Raw genomic sequence first — 23725 nt, forward strand, 5'->3', positions numbered from 1 at the left:
CTAATTAAAACAACTCTGAAAAGATGGACATGGCACATAGGAACGAGAAACGCCAAGCCCATGCAGGAAAATCACGACAAGAATAATGCTTAAGCGCCCCCAAGTCTCCCTGAGAAAAGAGAGCACTCGAGATAAATGCACACCAACTTTTCCCTATCATGAAAGCATTTTGTCAAAGAAAGCGAAAGTGAAAGAGGAAATAGAAAAGAAAAAGAAAAACCGGCCCAAGGGATATCTCAAACGACAATGCGGTTGCTCAACGTCTCCTGGGACCTCTAATCCAAGAAGGTGAACATGCTGGTGTGGATGATGTTGAGAGCGCGGTCGGCATCACGCTCTTCAATGACGCAGGAGATGTTGATTTCACTTGCACCTGTAGGGGAGGGGTGTCAGTCAGCGTTCTCTTTCTTTCGAGAGTTTGTACTCGTATGTACGTTCGAAGCGGGAAGGAGAGGGAGGGGTTGGGAAGTTGGGATCGGCAACGAATGTCTTACCTTGTGAAATCATCTCAATGTTCACATTGTTCTCCCCCAGGGTAGTGAACATGCGCCCCGCAACACCGATCATATTCTTCATCTGCTTGCCGACCAAGCTGAGAATGGCCATTTCAGGAATGATGTCTACCGTTCCGTACTTGGCCAAGTCATTCAGCGCGCCCTTCAGATCATCATCGATCACCTGATAATCATCCCGCCCGTTGCCATTCAACAAAGGCATCTCCGAGTGAAGAGCCATCGACACATGAACCTCACTGGTCGAGATCAGGTCAATGGACAGACGCCACTTATCCAGCACCGAGAAAATGCCGGCAAAGAAGCCGTGGGACAATGACCGCTTGTTCGAGTGTACGTTGATCACCAGGATCTTGTGCTTGATGGTCACGGCAGTCGGCCGCTTCGGCTTTTGCATGAAGCTCGGGCTCCGAGTGCGGAAGAGGCGAGGGTCGTGGCCGGGTGTGGTGCGCTCCAGCTCGGCCGTGGAATCGGGGAAGATGATGGTGCCGCGGTTCTTGGGGTTCATCACGTTCTTGATGCGGATGGGGATCTTGGCACGGATCACCTGCTCCATGGTGAAGGGGTGAATCACTTCTGATCCATAAAAGGTCAATTCAGCAGCTTCGGCGGGGGTGATGGCAGGAAGAAGTCGGGCCGTAGGGACCTTGCGTGGATCAGCAGTAAAGATACCGTCCACTTCCTTCCAGACCTGAAGCTCCTTGGCATGGGTTCCGACGGCAACGAGCGCAGCACAGAGATCAGTATAACCACGGCCGACCTGATCCAGCAGACCACCGGGGATGGTACCAAAGTAACCTGTGATCACAGGCACTCGGCGCCCGCAACCCGCGACCAGCTTGCCCAAAGCCGCCGCCAGAGAGTTATAAAAGTCCTGATCGAGGCCGTGGGCGCCAATGGGGAAATCGATCACATCGGCGAGGTCAACATACTGCGAGTCGACTCCACGATCTTGCAGGAACGCGGCCATGAGTCGACAGCTGAGCTTCTCACCAGCGCTCATGACCTTGTCCACGCAGCGAGCACTGATCTCCCCCAGCGTCTGGGCGGCCTCAACAACCTTCAGAACTTTTTCGCATTCGGCATTGATATCGGCGACCACTTGATCCCTTAGGTCCACCGATTGAATCTGTTCTTGGGCCACTTGAACATGCTCAAGCCGTACAGCCTCGACCAATGTGTAGTATTGTCGGGAGTGAGGGTTCTCTGCATCCCGGGCTGCCCGCAGTAACCTATAATCATAGGTGTTAGGACATGATCTATGGTTTCCTTCGTCTTTTGCACAATGTGCGGTATCGAGAGCATGTGCTTGTCGAATGTTGTCGAGTATCCAGATGACTCACCGGTTAGTAGTGCCCTCTGCCTTTGTCGAACTACTTCTTGCGGAGCATACAACAGCAACTCTGTTGTCAACGAGGCTAGGTCTGTAGATTATTGTAGTCAATGGTCAGCAAATTGCTACTTCTAATCAAATGGATGGATCAATGAACCCCAGAAGGGGAGCATGGAGGACGGGTGGAGGGGTAACATACTGGACCACCTGCTCGATAATGTTTAAAGCAAACTTGCCTACACTAGTGCCGCCAAACTTTTGTACGACCCATTTGCTTTGCACAGCATTGACAGCCGGACAGTCTGCTTCGAAGGAAGACATGGCCAAATATTCCAGGGACCAAGGACCAGGGACGAGATGATGGAAATTCACAACATGTAAAGAGAGAGATCGTGGAGGGGAAAGCGAAAGCGGAGGAGTGGGCCGGCTGCGGCGTTTTTCTTTTTTCTTTTTCACATTTGCGGTGACTCAACCTCCATTGACTTTTTTTTCTCTCTTTTCTCTGTTCCGCTCAGTTCTGCCGGCGAGTCCAGGCACGCACACGCGATGTCGGAGGAACAGAGAAACCCCGCCCAATCATCACCGCCCGATGGTCATAACCAATGATCATCACCATTAACAATCACGCCATCGCCGAGCCCCGCGATAAGCAAGTCCGATAAAAATGACGCACTTGGGTATAACTGGGCAGCTATTTGCAAGGCTGTAAATTTACGTAGCGTAACTAGCTACTCTGCAGGTGATTTATGTATCTGTTATTTATATAGATTCAAATCAGATATAGATCTCTTTCGAAACGATTCGTTGTTCAAGGTCAATATACCTCCATACCAAATTTTCTTGTTGATCGCCACCCGAAAATGTTAATTGTTGTACAGTACTCCGTACAAAGTACAAACTGTTGGAATTTAGGTTTGCTTGGCATGTGCCTTTGCTGCAAACAACCTTATCTTCACGTGAGAACCACCTCAAGGATTGTTGATAGTAATGATGGATATTTTCTCGTTATTGGCAAAATCTAAACATATATCTACCAATCATCCAAATAAGACACATATTCATCCAGATACGTAATATACCGTTTGTCTATACGTATTGTGCGACCGTGACGGTGAGCGAATAAACACCGCTACCGACACAATAGAGAAGCTTCCTGCAATTGTTTATATAAATGATACAGAGACGACCGGTATTGCCTTGGGATGCTCTTTCGACCTATAATCACATAGTACGTTAAACTAGATAAGAACGCCGCCTAAATTACATATTTGATGTACATACGAAATTGACACCGAACCTATAATAATACGAGTATGAAAGATACAAGACGTTGAAGTTTAGTTGATGGCAGCTTGGCAGCACAGGCAGGTCTGCGCGAATCTCGCACCATGGCGGCGGCGGTTATTTACGAGCTTCTTCGAAAAAAGCACTGCTTAGCTTCCCCGCGATCATGGTCCAGCATTTTCAGGGTCACGAGGGGGAAGATGGGTCTGTCTCTTCATTTACCTACCGAATTGTTACTCCTCGTTGCAAATTTCCTAGAGGCAGAAAGAGACATTAACTCATTGGCTCAAACCAACAAGCGGATCTACTTCCTCGTCAATCCATACCTTTATCAACACAATTCGCTGAGGTCGGCAAGTTCGGCGCTATTATGAGCTGCCCAACGATGGAATGAGGCGACGACTCAAATCTGCCTTTCAGAAGGAGCTAATGTTGACGTGGTCGATAGCAACGGCAAAACGCCTCTATTCTGGGCTGCGAGCCATGCTTACGAGGCAGTGGTTAAGCTGTTACTCGGGACTGGGGCGGATGTAGATTCTCAGGAGTTCTACAGTCCGTACACCATTATATGTGGCTGCGGCGAATGGCCACCAGGAGATAGTGAGACTGTTATTAGGGACAGTGAGGGTTGATGTCAATTCAAGAAACTATCACGGTCAGACGCCGTTCAATGAGGCTGCGCGGAATGGCCATGAGGGAGTGGTGAAGCTGTTATTAGCCACTTGCGTGGATGTCGACTCAAGGAACAACTTCGGTAACACGCCTTTGTCTGGAGGCACATCGGAGAATCATGAGGTGGTGGTGAAGTTGTTACTTGCAACTGGGCAAGTGGATATAAACTCGAAGGACGCTTACGGTTGTACGCCATTGTTGTGTGCTGCGTCGAATGGCAATGAGGAGATAGGGAGGTTGTTACTTGAGACTGGGCATCTGGATGTTGACTCGAAGGACTCCGGTGGCTGGACGGCCTTGTCGTGGGCTGCGTCGGAGGGGCACGAAGCGGTGGTGAAGCAGTTACGTGCGACCGGGCGGGTGGATATAAACTCGAAAGACTCTAGGGGACGCACTCCATTGTCTAAGGCTGCGTCGGTAGGCCACGAGGGGGTGGTGAAGCTATTACTGGAGACTGGGCAGGTCGATGTCTGACTTCCTGGGTCTCACACTATTGTCAAAAGCTACTAACGGAGTCCACTTCTAGTTCAGCTGGAGCTGATCAAAACATCATAAGCACTTCCCAAGGGCTGAACATGCATATGCCTTTCTAGAGAATCCTGTATGACATCGTCAAAGGTCGCTGAGAATGAGTCACCACTATACCAAGCGGGAGTCATGGCAGTACTAAGTGCTTACACTCTGGATTCGCAGCCAGGGGCACCGAGTGACTTAGCGGCGAAGGTGGGTCTGATCCCACGTTCCAGGCACCGCCCATCAAAAATCTGGAGATTTAAAGGTAGCCAGTAGCCAGTTCTTCTAAACATACAACTCAAGAGTCCTTTAGGCTGCTGGTCAACATATTCAGCTGCGATTGCTTGGCACATCTATCGCCCTGCAGGTTCCCGACGTGATTCTAGTGCCCCAGTCCACAGCTGATCCCACGCCGCCTAACAACCTTTCCGCCAATCTACAAAAATAGCAGCGCAACACCGCAAACATGGAAAGCTCCGGTCTCCTAATATGTCCATTCTGTCCCTTCTCCGATGCGGATTCCAGTTTTTTGGAGATGCATATCGATCACTGCCATCCAGAAAACGGCGTCCCGGAGACGCTGATGCCCGATCTGAATGGGCTGGAGGACACGCGATCTCCGTCCCTGTTGCCGACAGACGACGAGTCAACTGAGAAATATGTTGATTGTCCACACGGGTGTGGTGAGACTGTGACTGCAGCTGAGCTGTCGACGCATCTGGATCTTCATCTCGCGGAGGGCATTGCGTTCGAAGAGAATGGGGGAGATACGCCCCATCTCAACGCTGACTCTATGAGCGCCAATGATGATTATGACTTGCCACTTGATCAAGAAGACAATATTTATTTACAGGGTGCTCTTTCAGGTGGCAAGCGAGGGTCAGATCGGGACGTGGCTCGCAGGAATAATACCGCCAAACTAGTTCGACCAAAGAGTCCACCTCGGACTCGTGGAGAGGATGGAGTAATGCGGCTTGGGGTATGCTGCTACCTTCTATCAAACTCAAGAGAGTATACTAACTCCATGACCAGCGTTCGGAACTGGGCCCCCACGCCCACGAGAAAAAGATGCCTTCATGGCTAAAGAACATGCTAGAGAAGGGCGGTCGAACATCAAAGCAGACTCACGTCACCACGGACGGGAGACTAGCGAGGCAGACCACAGTAGAAAATGAGACAGACCACCTCATCCCGGTTGTCGCAAAGCTATGCGAGCAAGATAAGACAGTTCAACGGGCCTTTCTTTGCAACCCCAAGGTTCGCCACATTTGCAAACTTTCACGTGAAGGGGGTTTCTGTGGGTATCGAAATATTCAGATGCTTGTGTCTTATATCACGAAGACAGAAAGCCTGGGCCATATACACTTTCCCCATGGTGTGCCGTCGATTCTGGATTTGCAGGATTTGATCGAACAAGCGTGGGATATGGGGTTTAATAGCACGGGGAGAGCTGAGACTGGAGGTATCAAGGGGACGCGGAAGTTTATTGGAACACCTGAAGTCAGTTATGATCAACCCGTGATTGATTCTTATCTGCTAATACTATTGTATGACAGGCACAAGCTCTGTTCCAGAGCCTTGGGATTCCGTAAGTGTTTATATGCAATCCTGGCATCAGGCATACGATGCTAATACGGCACAGCTGCGATGCAAGTAGCTTGGCTGCTAGCGAAGGAATATCAGCACAAGATAAACTCTACATGGAGGTGGCGAGCTATTTCCGATCAGCATGCTCGCTAGACGACGAGAAGACCAAGGTCTTCAAGACCGACCTTCCGCCGATCTATTTCCAACATCACGGTGACATCCCATCCCCATTGAAGCGTTTTCTAGATACAATTTCTGATAATTTACTAGGCCACTCAATGACCATTGTGGGATTCGAGATCCGCGACGACGGCAGTGCGAATCTACTTGTTTTCGATCCTATGTTCAAGACATCACCAGCGATGCAGCGCCTGATTGGGGCGTCCGCGAAGTGTGATAATCCTGTTCGTCTACTCAAGGCGTATCGAAGGGGCAACAAGTACTTGCAGAAGTACAAGCTTTTTGAGCTTCTCAAGTGAGTAGATTAATCTTGGATTTCTGAACGATTCACTGACCTGGCGCAGATTAATCCCAGTGCCGGAAACTGCCTCACCTGGTAAAATTTCGACATGATAGTATGATGAATTACTGTGGATATTTTATGAGGTTAGTTCTTCCAAGTATGAAATACTTATACCCACAATTATTCCTAAAAATATTTCTACCTTTCCTACATGAATATACACGCCCATCTATATCTCTTCTACGGAGTACTGTATAAGACTATCCGATAAGAGATAAGCGGAACCAACATTAATCCGAGATAATTTCCATCCGGGGAAGAAGTACTCTTCTTTCTCAACAGCTACCCCCCCGCCAACAGCTCTCCATTTTCCTCAATTCACACCTTCTGCACGGTTCCAAATACATCGCAAAGAATGCGCTCCTCTCCTAATGTGATCATCACCGGCACCCCCGGCGTCGGTAAGACCGTACACTGCGAACAACTCGCCCAAGACACCGGACTCAAGCACTTGTCCGTCAATCAGATCGCCAAGGAACGCGATTGCTTTGAGGAGTTTGACGAGGAGCGGAAGAGTTGGGTTGTTGATGAGGATAAGGTATGTCGGCGATTTGGATTCTTTGGAGATTGTGCGATGAGTTCGCGCTGCGCTCGTCGTATCCCGACGTTTTTTTTTCCTTGGTGGGGTTGCGCGGGGTGGTACTTGTCGCTGTCGCATTGTCGCATCATATACTAATGAACTATTTCCGGTCTAGTTGCTCGATGCTATTGAAGATGAAGTGCTTCAGGGTGGATACTTGATTGATTGGCACGCTTGCGACCTCTTCCCCAAGTCATGGATCGATCTTGTCGTTGTTATTCGATGCCCAGAGACTTCTATTCTGTATGACCGGTTAAGCTCAAGGTCAGTCGTGTCATCTCATTCTCCGCTCAAGCAAACGCTTCGCATGAATTTTATTCTAACACCTAACGCGTGCTGTTACAGAGGATACCACGAAGAAAAGCTACAAGAGAACCTCGACGCCGAGATCTTCGGCGTCTTGTCGGAAGAAGCCCGTGAAGCCTTCGACGAGGAGATCGTCGTGGAACTCAATAGCGAGAAGGACGGTGACGTCGATAGTAACTGCGCCCGAATCTCGGAGTGGGTTGAGAACTGGAAGAAGCAACATGCTGAGGATGCGGAGTGAATGTGTTGGGACATATGATTTGGAAGATCTTCTATTTCCTTCTCTCGTTGTCTTTGAAGGAGCTCTCGTCTAAATATCCGTGTTGGATGAGAGGCTCGCTCTATATATATACCCATACCCAGCGTCCCTTTACTGCTGGCCTTCTGCTAACCACTGCTGGAACTTGACCAGCGCCTTGTACCGGTGAGAAATCCGGTTCTGGAAGGAAACAGGGCCAAGGGGCGTTAGTAACTTGATTTCGTGGATATCTCTGCACGCCCATACCAGTGCCGGTACTGGCAGTGGTACAGAATAGAGGGCTAAAAAAGCGCTTACCTTTGCCTCCTTCTCCATCTCCGCGTATGTCTGACCTTCGTACTCGAAGATTGGGTCCCAGCCTGGAACATTGCATTAGTATAAGATCTCAGTCTGAAAGCTCTGGAATTGACAAATACTCACCGAATTTCGTCGGGCCCCTTGGCCGCACAATAGTGCCCTATATAGTATAACATCCCATTAGACCCAATCCTCTCCATCAACCTTCAAACATACAACCACAAAAAGGCAGAAACATACCGCAGTCCGACCCTGGAAAATAAGAGGCTCCTCGCCAGGTCCCCGACAAAAAGCAAAAGTACACACTGCCTCTGCGCTGCGGTCCTCAAAACCATCAAGCATCTTGTTCAAACCCTCAAGGCCTAGAGACTCCATGAAAGATTTGCTAGATCATTATCAATTAGCTGATATTCAAACATCGCAGGGAAGTTCAGATCCCGACTAGACATGGTTTCTCACATGTATGGACCCGGTAGACCCTTAAGAGCGTTGAACTCAAGCGCAGTATCCTCCGTCAGCGCGGGGCCGTTGATCTAGAGGATGGATATTAGTTAGGATGTTTTCCTTTTCGTCATATACCATCACCTCTCGAAGGATTTTTCTCGTGTAATTAGGTAGTTGACTTACCGCTTCAGCAGCACGACGCGCCTTCTCCTTAGCGATCTCTTCAATAGTGCCTTGGATTTCCGGGACGTCCACGGCCTGATTGTCGACCTCGATGACGCTGCCGAGAATGGCGCGCACCTCGGTGAGCTTGTTCTTGTTACCGGTGATGAAGTTGATCTTGGTTAGAGTCATGATGGCGGGTTGTGTGCACTGCACGGGTTGGTTGAACTTGGAGGGGTGAAGTGAAGACTTTCGGTGGTGGTGGTGCTCCACCAATAACTAACGCCGAATGAAACTCGAACTCCCCGCGGCCAGGGACACCGCTTAACCTGCGGAGTTGAAGTGGTCAACATAAATAGAGATATACAATATGAACAAGATATCCTTAGGTATACTACAGCACCAAATACATAGACAGAAAAAAAACTCTTCTCTTCTTCGGCCTGAATCGTTAAATAAGAAATCATTGCATCACTGTATTTCAAATCCCGGTCTCTACCCGGGCATCAAATCAAAGTCGTGGGTGAAACGATGTCACACTGATCGTAATCCGTAGCTCACAGAAACATTTCACAAGGAGAAACATGTCTAATATACACACACAAACTACTCCTCCAACACCCCGTTCTCTATCCCAAGCTTATCCTGCTGCGCAATCGCTTGCGCAGATACAATTTCAGCCAACCGTTTCAGTCGTGGTGTTTGGAGCCCTGTTCAGGATTGTAATTAGCATGTGCCAAGGCAAAAAGGGAAAGGGAAAGGGAGCGCAGTATTCTGCGAATATCATCTCATCACTTACAAGATGGGGTATAGGTCTCCAAAGCGGTGATGACGCGGGGCTCGGCGATCTCGTAGGGGCCGCTGTCTTCCATGTCCACGGGAGTCAGGAGGAGAACGTCGCTCTTCTCAGTGACACGGGAAGCAACGGCCTTCATGATCTCGCCGTTGATCGGCTGCTCGTAGTCGGCCACCAGGTATTGGTTCAAGAGCTTCTGGATTTGGTTGGGTGAGAGCCTAGGAAGAAAGAGAGGTCAGCATACTAGCGGTGAAAAAATGAGTGATTGGAAGATCACTTACATCCAGCAGATATCTTGAATGATCTCGATATCATTCAAGGTGGCCTTCTTCAGTTGAAGGAGCTTGGTCGCTTGCTATTGGCGAGTTAGTCTATTACCCCACGATCGAGATGGAAATCAATGGTACTTGCCATCAAGTGCTCCAACTGCAACGTTCCCTCGGGCATATCATGGCTTTTGCACCATTCCTCGATCCGGGTGATGTTGTAGTTGATCTGGAGACCACGCTTCCACGACAGGAAGTTTCGCCGCATGAGGAGATCGTTGAACGCAGTAACACCAACCAGCTTCAGAAGCTCGGTGACAGTCTGGGTAATGATGGTGTCCTCAATGTAGAACGCCTTCATGGCGCGGTAGACTCCATTCAGAAGGCTCAGTAGGTTGTCCATGCTATAAGCCGGGTTGTTATTCGAGGGCAACAGCTTTCCGAGGAAGCGGTTCGTTTCGCTAGTAACAAAACCAGGAAGCGATTGGGACTCGATGATCGCAGGGACAATCATCTTGTACAGCTTCTTCTTCAACACCTTCATCCAGGTGTGGTAGATGTTGAACTCCAAGCTCTCCAGGTCATGCTTCACAATCTCCAGCAGACGGTCATACTCGTAGTTGTCCGTCTTTTGCGCCTCGTACCAATCTTCAGCCAGGAAGACGAACGACAACATCTCGTGAACGTTGGAAAGCCAGAAAGCACCGGGGTTGACCGCATCCTCGCCATCGTGCTGCATCACCTCCTGCTGGATGGATTGCATCACATTAGCCAAGAAACGCTCCGACTCCTTGACGAATCCATTGTTCCACATCTCCGAAGTAACCAGGTTGATCAAGTACGCGGGGAAGAGAACCTCCTTCTCGGTTGGGGGTGGCGTCGAGCTTGGCAAGGGGATCTTCAGGTTGCGGATCAGACCCATGGCAACCTCGTCGTTCAAATCATCCTCTTCAGAAAGTAATTGCTCCAGTTCCGCCTCGACAGAATCCAGACCCGGGGATATGGCAGCGACAGCCCGAGCAGCGCCAGGCCCAGTAATGGCCATAGAGACAGGACGGGGATTGAACGCGCCACTAAAGCGATCCATCCCGACCTTCTCTGCACCTGCACTGCGCCGTTGAGGCTTGGGCTTCTTAGTCGACACGAGATTGATCAAACCGTTCGCAGGAGCAGGTGCGGCAGCGCCGTTCTGCACGTCGCCGTTAACGCCGTTGACAGGCACTGATCGCTTCGCGATTTCCAGCTCCTCCTCAATCTCTGCAACCTTTTGCCGGAGAGCAGCTTTCTCGGCCTCGGCTTCAGCATTGAGAACCTTGAGACGCTCCAATTCCTCCATCGTGGCACGGATTGTCTCGCGGGTGACCCGCTCCTCTTCCTGCATGCGCTTGATAGTAGCTTGGTTGTCGGCCTGGCTTTGGTGCGTCTTGCTCAACTCTTCCTCAACAACTTCCAATCGAGCGGCAGTAATACCGGCCTGGTTGGCCTCTGCCTGGAGCTCCTTTGCTCGTGCCTCAAGCGCGTTATGCCGGGCACGCCATGACTTCAGTTGGGTTTCGTAGTTGTCCAGTTGCGAGGCCAAGGACTTGTTCTCAAGCTTCATTGTCTGCAAGATCTGGGTAAGTTCCACGACCTTGTTTTCCAGCTTGTAAGAAATTTGCTTGAGATCGCGAGCCTCTTCACGCAGTGTCTTGTAAGCCTTGCGAGCTTGCTTTCCTCTCCACAAGTTCTGAACAGTGATAACCTTCTGGCGGTATTGACGCCAGGCCCGAAGTTGACGCCACGTACGAAATGCACGCTGGATGGCCTTGGCTGCGTTGCCATTGATCGAGTCCATGATGTTGCGACGGCAGAGGAAACCCTTCATAACAGACTGGAACAGGATGACATTGTTCCGAATCTCAGTGTAGCGTTTCCTCTCCTTGGAACCACGCCAGACCCTCTGGATCGTGGTGGCAGCCTTGTTCCGGCGGATCTCCTGGGCGCGCTGGCGAGCCAGGAATCCTCGGATGAAGGCCTGGGTGGTGAGAATGGACTCGCGAGCCTCCAGATAGCGGCGACGGTAGTACTTGCACCGCAGATTTTTCTGGATCATAATCGCACACTCATTCAGGCGCGATGTTCGCAGGTTCTCCAAGAAGGCAAGCATACCGGCCCGGAAGAATATCTTGGTCAGACCAAGCTGGTACTTGTCCTGTTTCTGGTGGTTCGCATCACCAAGAGCCTTGCGCAAGATGGCATGACACATGTCTCGGATCTCAGACGTCCACTGCGAGGAATGGCAAAGCATGTAGTAGCGAATGGCAAACTCCTCATATGTCCAACGGGTAGGGTAACCAGCTGTACTGATTCGAACAGTCTCCAAAACACCGCAAGCTCGCAACTGGCTCAGAACCATGGGACCCTCGAACTTCCAAGCCTCCTTGGCTTCGTTGGGCTTAATACAACGAATGTAGTGTACATCGGTAGAGTTGATGGTGTTCATCAGCTCAATCAAAGAGGACTTGAAGATTCCACCCAGCGTGGGTTTACGGTTGACTGCAACACCAATACGACGCCCGGGCGCCGCGGCCACAGCCTTGGACGAAACTGCAGCGGAATCCTTCTCGCGGACAGCGGCAGCAGTGTCCAGAATCTCCTTGATGAAGCTGTTGGATGAGTTGCGCAGCACTTCCAGGTGTTCGTCAGGAACGGTGTCTCGGTTCTTCTCGATAAAGCCATCCGACTCGTACGTGACATCAACAGCATAATGGCAAACAGTGAAAGCGGATTTGCCGAAGCGAGGCTTCTTGTAGAACTTCTGCTTATCGGCAGCGAAATGGTGATGCAGCTTGGTGACGAACTGCTCGTCGGATCCCATAGGCAGCCTGGATTCTTCATCCAGAAGGGCCAGAACTCCAAGCTTTGCCTCAATCAGATCAATACAGGGCTGGTTGTCAGAGAAATCAATGAATGTCCAGTCAATCTCTTCCCGCACATATTCCTCTTGCTCGAGCTTGAACACGTGCTGGTTGAACTCCTGCTGCAACTTCTCGTTGGCGTAGTTGATACAGAATTGTTCGAAGGAGTTCTTGGCAAAGTGCTCGAAACCGTAGATATCTAGAACACCAATGAAGGTCTTGACCCGCTCAATAACCTCGTCGGTAGCCAACCCACGGTTGATCGTTTCCACGAGCCAGTCGAAGAGGCTGGAATAAATGAACTTGGCAACCGAATCTCGGACCACGACAGCCTGCTGCTGGGTGAGATTAGAGGTGATCTTCTCACCACGAGTGATCAGCTGCTTCTTAACAATCCACTTCGCAAACTCATTGGCATCAATTCCAAGCATTTCGCAGACGCGAACGACGGATGGCTCCGACGCCGAAAGAGAGGATTCTGTACGAGTGGCCGTGATCTTCACGTTACCCAGATGCAGGAGAGCCGCCAGGATGCGGAAGATCTCAGTCTGATGGCTTGCCGACACACCGATGGTGGCCAAAGACTTCCTTGTCGCATCAAACTCGGCCTTGTCATCCACGCCGTCGATGATTGGTGTACCACCCTGGTTCAGATACTCGAACTCCTCGACCGGCAACAGACCCAGATCTTGCCTCTCCTCGTCAGTGGCACCCGCCACGAGCTGGTAGAAGATGTGATAGTTTCGCTCCTTAAGCGGCTGGAACACGAGCCTGGATCGCTCGAGCAGGTATGTCCGGATCTTGGCACCAATGATGTTCGTTCGCTCGTCAAACATGATCTCAATGTACTTTCCGAAACGGGAGGAGTTGTCGTTTCGGGTCGTTTTGGCGTTACCGAATGCTTCCATAACCGGGTTGGTTGCCAGAATCTGTTCCTCGGTCTCGGTGGTGGCATCGGCGCGACCCGTGCTGTATTTCCCAGGCTGATCGGAGGACTCCCGGGTCGCAAAGTAGCGCATGATGTACTTAGCACTCACGGTCTTTCCGGCACCGGATTCACCAGAGACCACGATCGTTTGGTTCTTGCCATCGCGCAGCATGTCACTATATCCGGGAAAAATATCGTATCAGCAAGCAAACTCGGGTATACAGACTGATCAGCAGAACAATTGACTCTTACGCGAAAGCCTCCTCAGCGATGGCGAACAAGTGAGGTGCCTGGGAAGCGCGCTGCTTCCCGGCATAGACCTGGACCATCTGCGGGACATAGAGGGAGTCCACTCGAGCGAAGGGATTGGTCGCAATCAACACGATACCACTGTAGGTATAGATCTCCTTCTGGGCATAGCGGAGCTTGATGGCCTGCAGAACTGCACACAGCTGTCAGTTGAAGCCACGGGAGCACACATGTTTTCTTCGGTGAGACCAACCAGCAGGCTCATTCAGGTGAGACAGATTTGTCAAGTCCTCACTCGCTTCCAGCATCGCGGGGTTCATCAGGGGTGGGAGATTGGGGTTGTTGTCGACCTGCAGCTCGGCCTGGGTAGTCGCGACAGTTTTGGTCTGTTTTCCCCCCATCTGGTCAGCGTTTCCCCATTACTCCGGACTCATCGAGAGAAGTCCGTTTGATTCTCACTGCTACGGGGACAGCAAACACACCTCGCCATTGTCCAGCTCAAACACCAACTGAACCTTGTCTCCATCCACCAGTTTCTCCTTCACCTCGGATGCGACCCATCCCTCCGTCGGGTCGGGCTGCCAGGCCCGTGTCCCGACCTCGTAGATGTGCGCCATGACGAGATCTGGTCAAGCAAGTGGGCTTGAATCGATCGCACAGGGGAGGTCGATGTGGCGTAGGGATATTCCGGAAGAATGTCGGTGTTGGAGGCACGGGTATCCAAATGGGGATGGGGAAATAAAAGGGCAAATCAATCACGAATGAGCGGTCGAAAGACAGGAAGTCTCACGGCAACCCCTCATCCACTCATGATCCGAAAGAAAGGAAACAGAAAGAAAAGAGAGGCCTCTAAAAGCGCGGGATGTTCAGAGTTTGGGGAGGGGGGGAAAAGAAAGGCGCGTGTAAAGTAACTAACAGCTGGCTCATTTAGCGAGAGACAGCCAAAGCCCCTGAAGGGAGCTTTCGGGACTAACTTGGGGGTACCGCGCCACACCCCCACAATTATCTGTCACCGCCATCCGTTCTGTGCTTGTTGAGGCCCTGCACGGTAAATTGTATGCTGATTGATGAGAGTATTGTGCAGAGAGACGCTCTTACTATTGGGACAAGAAATATTGCATAATATGATACAGTATCCCAGTTGATTTCCCTAATATATGGCTATATCTGAATTGGTTCTCTCTATATTGTTCTCATGTCTATCTACCCTGAGCATGAACAGGATAGAGTAACACGAGAGATATGGCCAAATGAATCCATAGAATATTTCAAGATCTCAAATCAAAAAGAGTATCCGATAATCAATTATACCCCGTATATAGAACAGTCCGGAATTTTACCCCGGATTTGAATCTGTAAATCTATAGGATCCGGACCCACGCACGACATCATACGACGACATCATCTTCAAGATAGTACTACTAGGTACTAAGAATACGAAGATCGGACTCGAGATCGCAGTTTGAATCAGCTATCAGTGTCATGTCTATTACCTGCGCCCAAGAAATGCTCATCACAGCTATGCTAGTCTCTTGGCCAAAAGGCGAGTTATTACACACTGATTATGTCAATTGATTGGAGAAATATTAGGTAGACAGGTCAACTTTACGCAGTGCAAGAGGGGGGACAAGAGCATCAGTGGGGAGAGAGACAGAGAAAAAGGAAACATAGCAATAACGTCAATCACAAGGAATTCCATGAAGCATGTCAGTGAGCTGCTCCGCTCGATGGCGAGCCACTTTTTTTCTGGGGAAGTTCTAGTTTTGCTTGCACTCGGCGGCCTCCTTCTTGGGCTTGGAGGTACCATCCTGGAATAAACAAGTCAGTAATTGGAAAGAATTTACAAATTCAAAGTCTTTAATCTTACCTCTTCATCCGAGTCATCGTCAACGTCCCGGTCCGAACCCCGCTCATCCTCATCATCGTCCTCATCCTCATCCGAGTCGTCCTCATCCTCAAACTCATCGGGGTCAATGTCCTCACCCAGCTCCTCGAACTGCAGAGCCTCGCCGGTGAACCAGTCGATGGCACGGGGAATCAGCTTCTCCTTGATATCCTCACCCAGCTGGTAGTCCAGCTCCAGGCGCTCCTCGATGTCGCTAGCAACAGACTCGTCATCATCGACAGGTGGTTGAGGGGGGGAGAAGAAGTTGAAGAAGGACTCGGTGGGCACGCTGATCTTGACAACGCGGGTTTGCTTGGTGTCTGTGGAAATAGCGGAGGAACCAGAATTAGTCTCTTGATTTTTTGAAACCATGTGGGGGGCGGCAAACAATGCGGGGCAAGGGGTTTGCCTGTAACAATCTCAAAACTTACTCTTGTTGCGCTGCTTCTTGCTCTCCAGGCGGAGAGTCAGGTCCTTCTCGTCCTTCCAGTCGATCTTGGAGCCTTCGGCGTGGTCGTAGATGAAATCGCCACCGTAGCCGTTCTCATCCTTGTAGTAGTAGGACTTGGTGATGGTCTTGTTGGTGAAGAACTCGTTCTCGGCGAACTCGAAGATGAGGCGGAATCCAGGTCGGTCGAGGTACTCCATGCGAATGTCGGTGAGCTGCTTGAGGGCCTCCTCGTCGCGTTCGGTGATCATCTCGGCGAGCGAGATCTGGTTCTTCATGGCAGAGAGCCAGAACTCGGGGATACCGTTTGTGGGCTCACCCTCCTCCTCCTTGGTCTCCTCAGCCTCCTTGGTCTCCTCCTCCTCGTCCTCCTCTTCATCCTCCTTTCCGGCCTCAACCTCCTCCTCGGTAGGCTCGACACCACCGTTCACGATAGTGGCACGGCGCTCGTACAGGGGGGTGAATTTGCCAAAGTACTTCTTCTCGAGCTCGAGGACCTCCTCCTGGAACTGAGCCTCCAGCTTGGCGTGCTCCTTCTGGATACCCTTCAGACCGGCCACACGGCGGCGGACGACCGGAGGAAGAGACTCGATGTAGCCGGATGAGCGGCCGACGAGCTGGCCAAGCTTGCCCTGGATCATGTTGATCAAAGCCGGGTTCCGGGCGAAGAGGGAGGCGGCAGTCGCGCTATCCAAGGGTTCTGTTGAAACAGCGGTCAGTAACGCGACCGTATATGAGGGGGTACAAGGGTATTCAACAAAAGAACAATCACTGCTACCTACCTTCCTTGATGCTGGAGACACCAGGCTGCTGAGCGTGGGATGAGATGGGGGCATTGTTGGCCGGTGTGTTTTGCGGGGTCCTGAAATTTTCGGGAGCTGGGTCAGTTGTTTTTTTCTTTCCCTTTGCCGATAAGCAGGCACGAGAAACAGATAAAATACTTACGGAGCGACCGGGAATTCGGGCTTCTTATTCCTGATGGGCTCAGACATGATGACTGGGGGGTGCGTATGTTTGAGGGAAGGGGGGAGGTGGAAGAGGAGAGGTTGGAGAAGGAAGGGAGGGGAAGAATTTGATACGAGCGTTTTGAGGGAGAGAGGGGGCAACTGAGTCTGGAAGACGGTGGGATTAGGTGGGAATCCTTAGCGCCGGTGGCCGGAGGGGCCTTGGCGGGACGCGCTTCTTGGTTGAGAGGAGAGAGTCTGCGCGACTCCCAACAAAGTTCTGGAACGTCCTTCTTTACGATCACTTTATTGCTTAGCCTGTCATACGGAGCACCCATATAGTATGACCCATGTAATAGGTTGATCCTAGTATCATCCCTGATAATGTTGCATATCTGCTTATTTTGTATTGAAATGCATAGAGTGGACCACTGTATGCTGAGGCCTACTACGTACACAGGCAATTCCCCTCTCGGTGGCGTCTTTGACCAGAGAAAATCACTTGGGCGAAGGGGGGCAAAACAGACATAAAAAAGAACAGAAAAAATACTGTACTACCAACAGTCCTTTTTTTCCCTTCTTTGCTATAGTAATCACGACGTGGAGTGGATACTGGACTACTATGGAATATGGAACAACTCCCTATCCGATGGTCCAGATCGGAGGCTCGGCCATTCCTGCCCTTGAACCATCGCACGCAAGGCCATCGGCCCGTCAATCTTTGATATTTTATAATTAGAAACATGGTTCAGCTTTCATCGATCAAGTTGGTGGAGACAGAAAGGTTATAATTGTCTCTTGATTCATGACTCGAGTCGGATAATATACATTCTAACAGTCTATCAAAGCAAGGGTTGCTGGATAAACAGGATAGCAAGACGGAGTGTAACAAGGTTGCTGGCATGGCGGTGGATGTACTCCGTACAAATATATATTTGGTCTATACACTTCCAAGATAAGGCAAGTTTCCCGAGCTCACTATGTCATGAAGAATACTCGGTGTGAAGAAATATTTTTGAGACCGGCCTATGAACAGATATTTTCTGGTTAGTTTCACCAAATACCAATTCACAAATTCCGACCAAACGATGGAGGACCATCGGTAGTTGTAAAAATGTAAAAATGTGAAATCTCAAAATGTTCAGGACCAAAGGAGTTCCGGGCCTCTGCCGATAGTCGCCTGAGGCCACACACTATCTTATCAGGAGCCGGTCACATGGAGATAAGAATGTGGCACTCTCGGGGAAATCGCCTTCCGTCGTTGATCCCGACGAGCCTCCCCACGGTCTTCGTTTGGGTCGCATGTTTATCTTGAGCTGCTGTACGGTGAGGTCATGTGTATATTGACCATTTACGACTCATAATCACCCGTGGAGCTCAATAGGTGTCCCTTCGCCGGACCTTCAGCTTCGAAACCCTACTTTCCACACGCGATCAACTCCACCCGAAAATCAGGATCCTAGCGACTGAGCGTCCTAACATCATGGGCAGCCGCCCGCAGTCCCCGACGGGGACAGGTCCTCTGGACCTAGCTATGCCTCGGCCTAGTCGCCGGCGGGACTCTTTGCGGAGCAGGTTGTAGACCCTGGTCAATTCCTTGCAGTACACGATTGCTGATCGTTTCTCTAGCGTGAGCGTGGTGTCCGACGTCGAGATGGCCCGTAACGAGGTATGTCACCCGAGAAGACCCAAATGAAGTGATTCCTCAATTGACGACGATTGGAATAGGTTTTCGACGGCCCCATCTCCGAAAGCATCCCATCCAGTGTTGTCTCATTTTTGCATCGCCGTGGCCGAGCTGGATCCACGGTGAGTTTCACATACTTCCAGGATGAGGAGGACTTTGCAGAATGGTCCAATGAAGATGCGGTGGATGTGGACAGCGATATCGAGGCATCATCGCCAGATGGTCTAGATGGAGGAGATCTCGAGTCCCACCGAGGCTCTTTCGTCTCTAAGAGACTCTCTCAAGATTCGGTTGAACATCCTCTGCTCTCGCGATATCTCTCGGCAAGCTCATACGGCCGGGATAGAAGGACGGGCGGTAGGCTCAATCAAAAAGTGTATATTGCCTCGGAGGATCTTACTGCTGTCTTTGCTGGGTTCTCGACGAGCCCGAGTGGATATGCCCTTTACCTAGCCCTGTGCCTTCTTACTGGCGGACTTGCCTATCTGCTATTCCGATGGCTCCCACGTTGGCGAGTCCGGCTGATCGGAAAGGCAACACACCTGGGGAAATGTCAATGGATTGCAATCGAAGTAAGCAACCCTTGACACCCTTCACAAAGACACTGTGTTTGCTAATCGTCAAATAGGACCAATGGAACCAGTTCACAATTCATCAGATTGATAATCAATCTTATGGGCGCCCGTTGTCGACAGTATTCGTAGATCCCCCGGGGCATGTCTACGATGAAGACACCGATCCAACGATGGCACATCTGCGGTTCCTTGACTACAGACATATGCGCTTCTGTTACCACCCAACAGAGGATAAGTTTGCCTTGATCAGCGGCTGGAAGGATCCCTCATGGACCAATGCGAAGGTTATGCGAGCGGGTCTCGATGCCGATGAGCGTGACAGCAGAGAGCAGATCTTTGGCCAGAATGTCATTGATATCCAGCAGAAGACCGTTCCCGAGCTCTTGGTTGACGAGGTATGTAAATTCAACTTGATTTGTAGAACCAGACACCCTTTCTAATCTCACCCTCACCTAGGCTTTTCATCCGTTCTACATGTTCCAAGTAGCCAGCCTGTTGCTTTGGTCCATGGATGAATATTACTACTACGCCGTGTGCATTTTCCTTATCTCTGTTTTCAGCATTGCGACCACCGTTTTGGAGACGAGATCGGTATGTTTCTATGCCTACGCTTGAATTGAGCCTTAGTGACTGACCCAGTATATAGACGATGCGTCGCCTGAGAGAGATTTCCCTCTTCGACTGTGATGTTCGTGTTCTCAGAAATGGATTTTGTAGGCCAACCTTGAAATCCCCTGTGATATGCTACATCCATGCTGATTTTCAATCTCAATCATAGGGAGATCTGTTTCCTCTCAGGACCTGGTGCCTGGAGATGTCTTTGAGTTCTCTGATCCCTCTTTGAACCAAGTCCCGTGTGATTGTATCTTGTTGTCGGGCGACTGTATCGTGAACGAAAGCATGCTTACTGGTGGGCATCCCCTGCCGCGCCTTCTATCCCCACGAGAAGCTAACACACAACTAGGCGAATCCGTTCCTGTGTCTAAGATCCCGCTCACCGACGATGATCTAAAGTATCTCGACCTGAGTGCTCCTTCTATCCATCCCAATGTTGCGAAGCACTTCCTCTTCAGTGGAACCAAGGTTATTCGTGCTCGCCGACCTCAGCACGTGGATGACGATGAGGCTGTTGCGTTGGCAGTCGTCGTTAGAACAGGTTTCTTGACGACCAAGGGTGCACTGGTTCGCTCAATGCTTTTTCCAAAACCCTCGGGCTTCAAGTTTTACCGAGATTCGTTCCGCTATATTGCCGTCATGGGAGTGGTTGCCCTTCTCGGTTTCATTGCGTCCTTTATTAACTTCGTCCGACTTGGTGTAAGTTTACGATCTCAAAGAGGAAGTGCCATTTCCCAGTCACTAATCAACAACAGCTTGCATGGCATCTGATTATCGTCCGAGCACTCGATCTCATTACGATTGTGGTTCCACCCGCTCTCCCTGCGACTCTCACTATTGGCACGAACTTTGCTCTTTCCCGTCTGAAGAAGCAATCGATCTTCTGTATCAGCCCGCAGAAGTTAGTGGCATTCTCAAGAGCTGATATTCCGGATCCTATTTCTAACAAATTTTTCATTTAGGGTCAACGTGGGTGGAAAGCTAGATGTTGTCTGTTTCGATAAGACTGGCACCCTCACAGAGGATGGGCTTGATGTTCTTGGTGCGCGAACGGTTGGAAAAAACCACAGGTTAGTCCTCAATTCAACCAGCGTGCGACCGGTAATGGTTAATTTTGTTTAGGTTCTCTGGACTTTTGTCTGAAACGTCCTCTGGCATTCTACTCCCTCCGCTCGATGGAGATTCTCCTTTTGATATTGAAAAGCAGCGGAAAATTGTCTACACCATGGCGACATGTCACTCTCTTCGTGTTGTGGATGGTGAACTACTTGGCGACCCTCTCGATGTGAAGATGTTCCAATTCACAGGATGGTCATACGAGGAGGGCGGTGGCCATGCCTCCGAGCAGACAAGCCCCAAATTCGACAACATCATTCCATCAGTTGCGAAGCCTCCGGTGACTCACGGTGGTGACAGTCAACCGAATGGGCCGAATGTAAGTCTTGCCAACCAAAGTAGATTTATATGCCGCTAATACTTGATTTTCGTCGTAGATTCCCGTCGAACTTGGAATCCTTCGAAGCTTCGAATTCGTCTCACAGCTTCGCCGTGCTAGTGTGGTTGTTCGACAGTTTGGTGACAATGGTGTAAACTTCTTTGTCAAAGGTGCACCCGAGAGTATCAGGGACATCTGTATTCCCGAGTCCCGTATGTCTCTCCACCTCTCTTTCCACTCCGGATTAATTTCGCTTACCCGCTACTATAGTTCCCTCAGATTATGATGAGCTATTGAACTATTATACGCACAAGGGATACCGCGTGATTGCCTGTGCCACCAGATACGAGCGCAAACTCAGCTGGATGAAAGTACAGAAGTTGACACGCACTGAGGCTGAAAGCAACCTGGAATTTGCAGGCTTTATTATCTTCGAGAACAAGCTGAAGAGCACTACGACCGATGTTATTACTGAGCTCAACCAGGCTGGTATTCGAAATGCCATGTGCACGGGCGACAACATCTTGACTGCGATCAGTGTGGCTCGCGAATGCAAGATGGTTGGCCCTAATGAACAGTGCTTCATCCCACACTTTATTGAAGGTAATTTTAACCATTCACTCATTATAAATCGTTGGTGTGCTAACAATCTATTAAAGAACCCGGTCTTGTTACCAAGACTTCTCTTGTCTGGGAAAGTGTGGATGATCCGGATCTCAGACTGGATCCGAGAACGCTTCTGGTATGGAAATATCTACTCCATCATGATTACTCGCAACTAACCCCTCTCTAGCCTATGGATACCACCGCAGAAGCCGATGTGTCAGTCCCTGGCAATGCCCTGCACCAGCGTAATTACTGCATTGCTGTCACGGGTGATGTGTTCCGGTGGATGATTGACTTTGAAAATGAGGATGTGCTCAACAGGGTAAGTCGGTCCAATATTCTACAGACCATATCAATATTGGCTAACCACCTCCACCCTCTACACTTTAGATGCTTGTGATTGGTAAAGTGTTTGCCCGGATGTCACCAGATGAAAAGCATGAACTCGTCGAAAAGCTCCAATCCATTGATTACTGCTGTGGTTTCTGTGGAGACGGTGCAAATGACTGTGGTGCTCTGAAAGCCGCAGATGTTGGCATCTCTCTATCAGACGCGGAAGCCTCCGTGGCTGCACCTTTCACCAGCCGACAATTTGACATTTCTTGCGTTCCAAAGTTGATCCGGTAAGTTTTGAACATTGATTTCCATGAAGATAAGAAACTGACTATGAGGTAAAGCGAGGGACGAGCCGCCTTGACGACTAGCTTCTGCTGTTTCAAGTTCATGAGTCTGTATTCCGCCATTCAGTTCTCAACTGTCAGCTTCCTCTATACGTCGGGATCCAACCTTGGTGACTTCCAGGTGAGCACATAACCAGTCTCATCATGTAGATGAGGTATAGAAGACTCCTCTAGAATGTTTCTGACTCGTCATATAGTTCCTTTTCATCGATCTGGCTCTCATCATGCCCATTGCCATCTTCAGTGAGTTGCAGACTTATTTCGTTTTTATTTGATCTACAGGCAAGCTGACAGACATGTAGTGGGCTGGACGGGACCATACCCTACCCTTTCTCGCAAGAAGCCGACCGCGGATCTCGTCTCACGGAAGGTCCTAACACCTTTGTTGGGTCAGATTGCCATGGTGGTCTTGGGGCAGCTGGTCATTTTCAAGACTGTCCAATTGCAACCCTGGTAAGTGGATGTTTACACATCACAGGAAGGCGTGGGTACTAACAATCCATGCCATCCAGGTATCTACCTCCCCAACTCGACAAGGACCAGAGCAATATTGTGAATTCGCAGAACACAGCCCTGTTCCTGTTCTCCTGCTTCCAGTACATCCTGACTAGCGTTGTCCTCAGCGTTGGGCCGCCGTTCCGGCAGCCAATGACCCAAAATGGTGAGTAATACCCGCTACTCTATCATTCAAAACATAATGCTAATGGTCATCTCACCGAAAAGCTCCTTACCTGTGTACCATTCTCATTGACCTTGGAATTGCGGGCTACATGCTCTTCCGGCCCTCCGAGTGGGTTGCGAGCGTGATGGAGTTGACCTTCATGTCAGACGGATTCCGCAGCTGGGTTGTGGCATTGGCCCTTGGGGCATTTGCGCTTGCCTGGACGGCTGAGACAATTGTGTTCCCTCGTCTGGCTCGCATCCTTGGTCACATCCGCACTCGCCTGCAGCCTAATTACCGCAAAAAGCGCCGCCAGTACAAGGTTCTACTGGAGCAGATGCGCCAGTGACCCGACCTGCGGCGATCAAATGGAATTGTCACTGTACTTATAGTGGAATTGAAGGAAAAATAGATAGATAGAGCGGTTCTCTTCTTGCACTGTATCGGTGTCGCATTGTCTCTCAACGGAAATGGTATAATACATTTCAACTGACCCCGGTCGAGCCCCACCTAGACCAAGGACTCTGCAGATGAAAATAAAAACATGATAGAGCGCTCTAATGGATCGATTTCGATTTCAC

At 50.1% G+C, this 23725-nt stretch overlaps 7 protein-coding genes across 7 annotated transcripts; 3 read left to right on the plus strand and 4 right to left on the minus strand.

Annotated features, from left to right (window-relative positions):
- Nucleotides 1-275: 275 nt before the first annotated feature.
- On the minus strand, nucleotides 276-2166 carry N7473_000318 (aspartate kinase; the record flags this gene model as incomplete). The annotated part of the gene is made up of 4 exons (XM_057146258.1): nucleotides 276-373; nucleotides 435-1744; nucleotides 1856-1936; nucleotides 2045-2166. The coding sequence occupies 4 exons, from the start codon at nucleotides 2164-2166 to the stop codon at nucleotides 276-278; spliced, it is 1611 nt and encodes a 536-aa protein (XP_057014144.1).
- A 2614-nt stretch (nucleotides 2167-4780) lies between these two features.
- Nucleotides 4781-6474, plus strand: N7473_000319 (C78 family peptidase; the record flags this gene model as incomplete). Its single annotated transcript, XM_057146259.1, has 6 exons — nucleotides 4781-5293; nucleotides 5347-5814; nucleotides 5871-5902; nucleotides 5957-6114; nucleotides 6172-6376; nucleotides 6426-6474. 6 exons carry the CDS (start codon nucleotides 4781-4783, stop codon nucleotides 6472-6474), a joined length of 1425 nt encoding a protein of 474 aa, XP_057014145.1.
- Nucleotides 6475-6779: 305 nt separating this feature from the next.
- N7473_000320 (nucleoside triphosphates FAP7) lies at nucleotides 6780-7551 on the plus strand (the record flags this gene model as incomplete). The annotated part of the gene is made up of 3 exons (XM_057146260.1): nucleotides 6780-6962; nucleotides 7120-7268; nucleotides 7350-7551. 3 exons carry the CDS (start codon nucleotides 6780-6782, stop codon nucleotides 7549-7551), a joined length of 534 nt encoding a protein of 177 aa, XP_057014146.1.
- Nucleotides 7552-7680: 129 nt separating this feature from the next.
- N7473_000321 (non-canonical purine NTP pyrophosphatase) lies at nucleotides 7681-8664 on the minus strand (the record flags this gene model as incomplete). The annotated part of the gene is made up of 5 exons (XM_057146261.1): nucleotides 7681-7928; nucleotides 7990-8026; nucleotides 8107-8251; nucleotides 8326-8399; nucleotides 8494-8664. The coding sequence occupies 5 exons, from the start codon at nucleotides 8662-8664 to the stop codon at nucleotides 7681-7683; spliced, it is 675 nt and encodes a 224-aa protein (XP_057014147.1).
- Nucleotides 8665-9078: 414 nt separating this feature from the next.
- Nucleotides 9079-14225, minus strand: N7473_000322 (type V myosin; the record flags this gene model as incomplete). The annotated part of the gene is made up of 7 exons (XM_057146262.1): nucleotides 9079-9182; nucleotides 9272-9486; nucleotides 9550-9623; nucleotides 9680-13535; nucleotides 13612-13801; nucleotides 13862-13994; nucleotides 14091-14225. 7 exons carry the CDS (start codon nucleotides 14223-14225, stop codon nucleotides 9079-9081), a joined length of 4707 nt encoding a protein of 1568 aa, XP_057014148.1.
- A 1140-nt stretch (nucleotides 14226-15365) lies between these two features.
- nap1 (histone chaperone NAP1) lies at nucleotides 15366-16933 on the minus strand (the record flags this gene model as incomplete). The annotated part of the gene is made up of 5 exons (XM_057146263.1): nucleotides 15366-15416; nucleotides 15476-15813; nucleotides 15925-16641; nucleotides 16724-16803; nucleotides 16887-16933. 5 exons carry the CDS (start codon nucleotides 16931-16933, stop codon nucleotides 15366-15368), a joined length of 1233 nt encoding a protein of 410 aa, XP_057014149.1.
- A 1435-nt stretch (nucleotides 16934-18368) lies between these two features.
- Nucleotides 18369-23493, plus strand: N7473_000324 (uncharacterized protein; the record flags this gene model as incomplete). The annotated part of the gene is made up of 21 exons (XM_057146264.1): nucleotides 18369-18460; nucleotides 18515-18554; nucleotides 18614-19144; nucleotides 19201-19542; nucleotides 19604-19738; nucleotides 19794-19860; nucleotides 19926-20057; nucleotides 20112-20461; nucleotides 20518-20663; nucleotides 20725-20832; nucleotides 20885-21197; nucleotides 21256-21409; nucleotides 21468-21800; nucleotides 21857-21939; nucleotides 21991-22125; nucleotides 22194-22426; nucleotides 22481-22604; nucleotides 22681-22726; nucleotides 22786-22936; nucleotides 22996-23144; nucleotides 23207-23493. 21 exons carry the CDS (start codon nucleotides 18369-18371, stop codon nucleotides 23491-23493), a joined length of 3951 nt encoding a protein of 1316 aa, XP_057014150.1.
- Between the last annotated feature and the right edge of the window lie 232 nt (nucleotides 23494-23725).

The sequence above is a fragment of the Penicillium subrubescens genome, assembly GCF_028828155.1.
Source record: "Penicillium subrubescens strain IBT 31985 chromosome Unknown utg000001l_segment0_segment0, whole genome shotgun sequence".
NCBI lineage: Eukaryota > Fungi > Ascomycota > Eurotiomycetes > Eurotiales > Aspergillaceae > Penicillium > Penicillium subrubescens.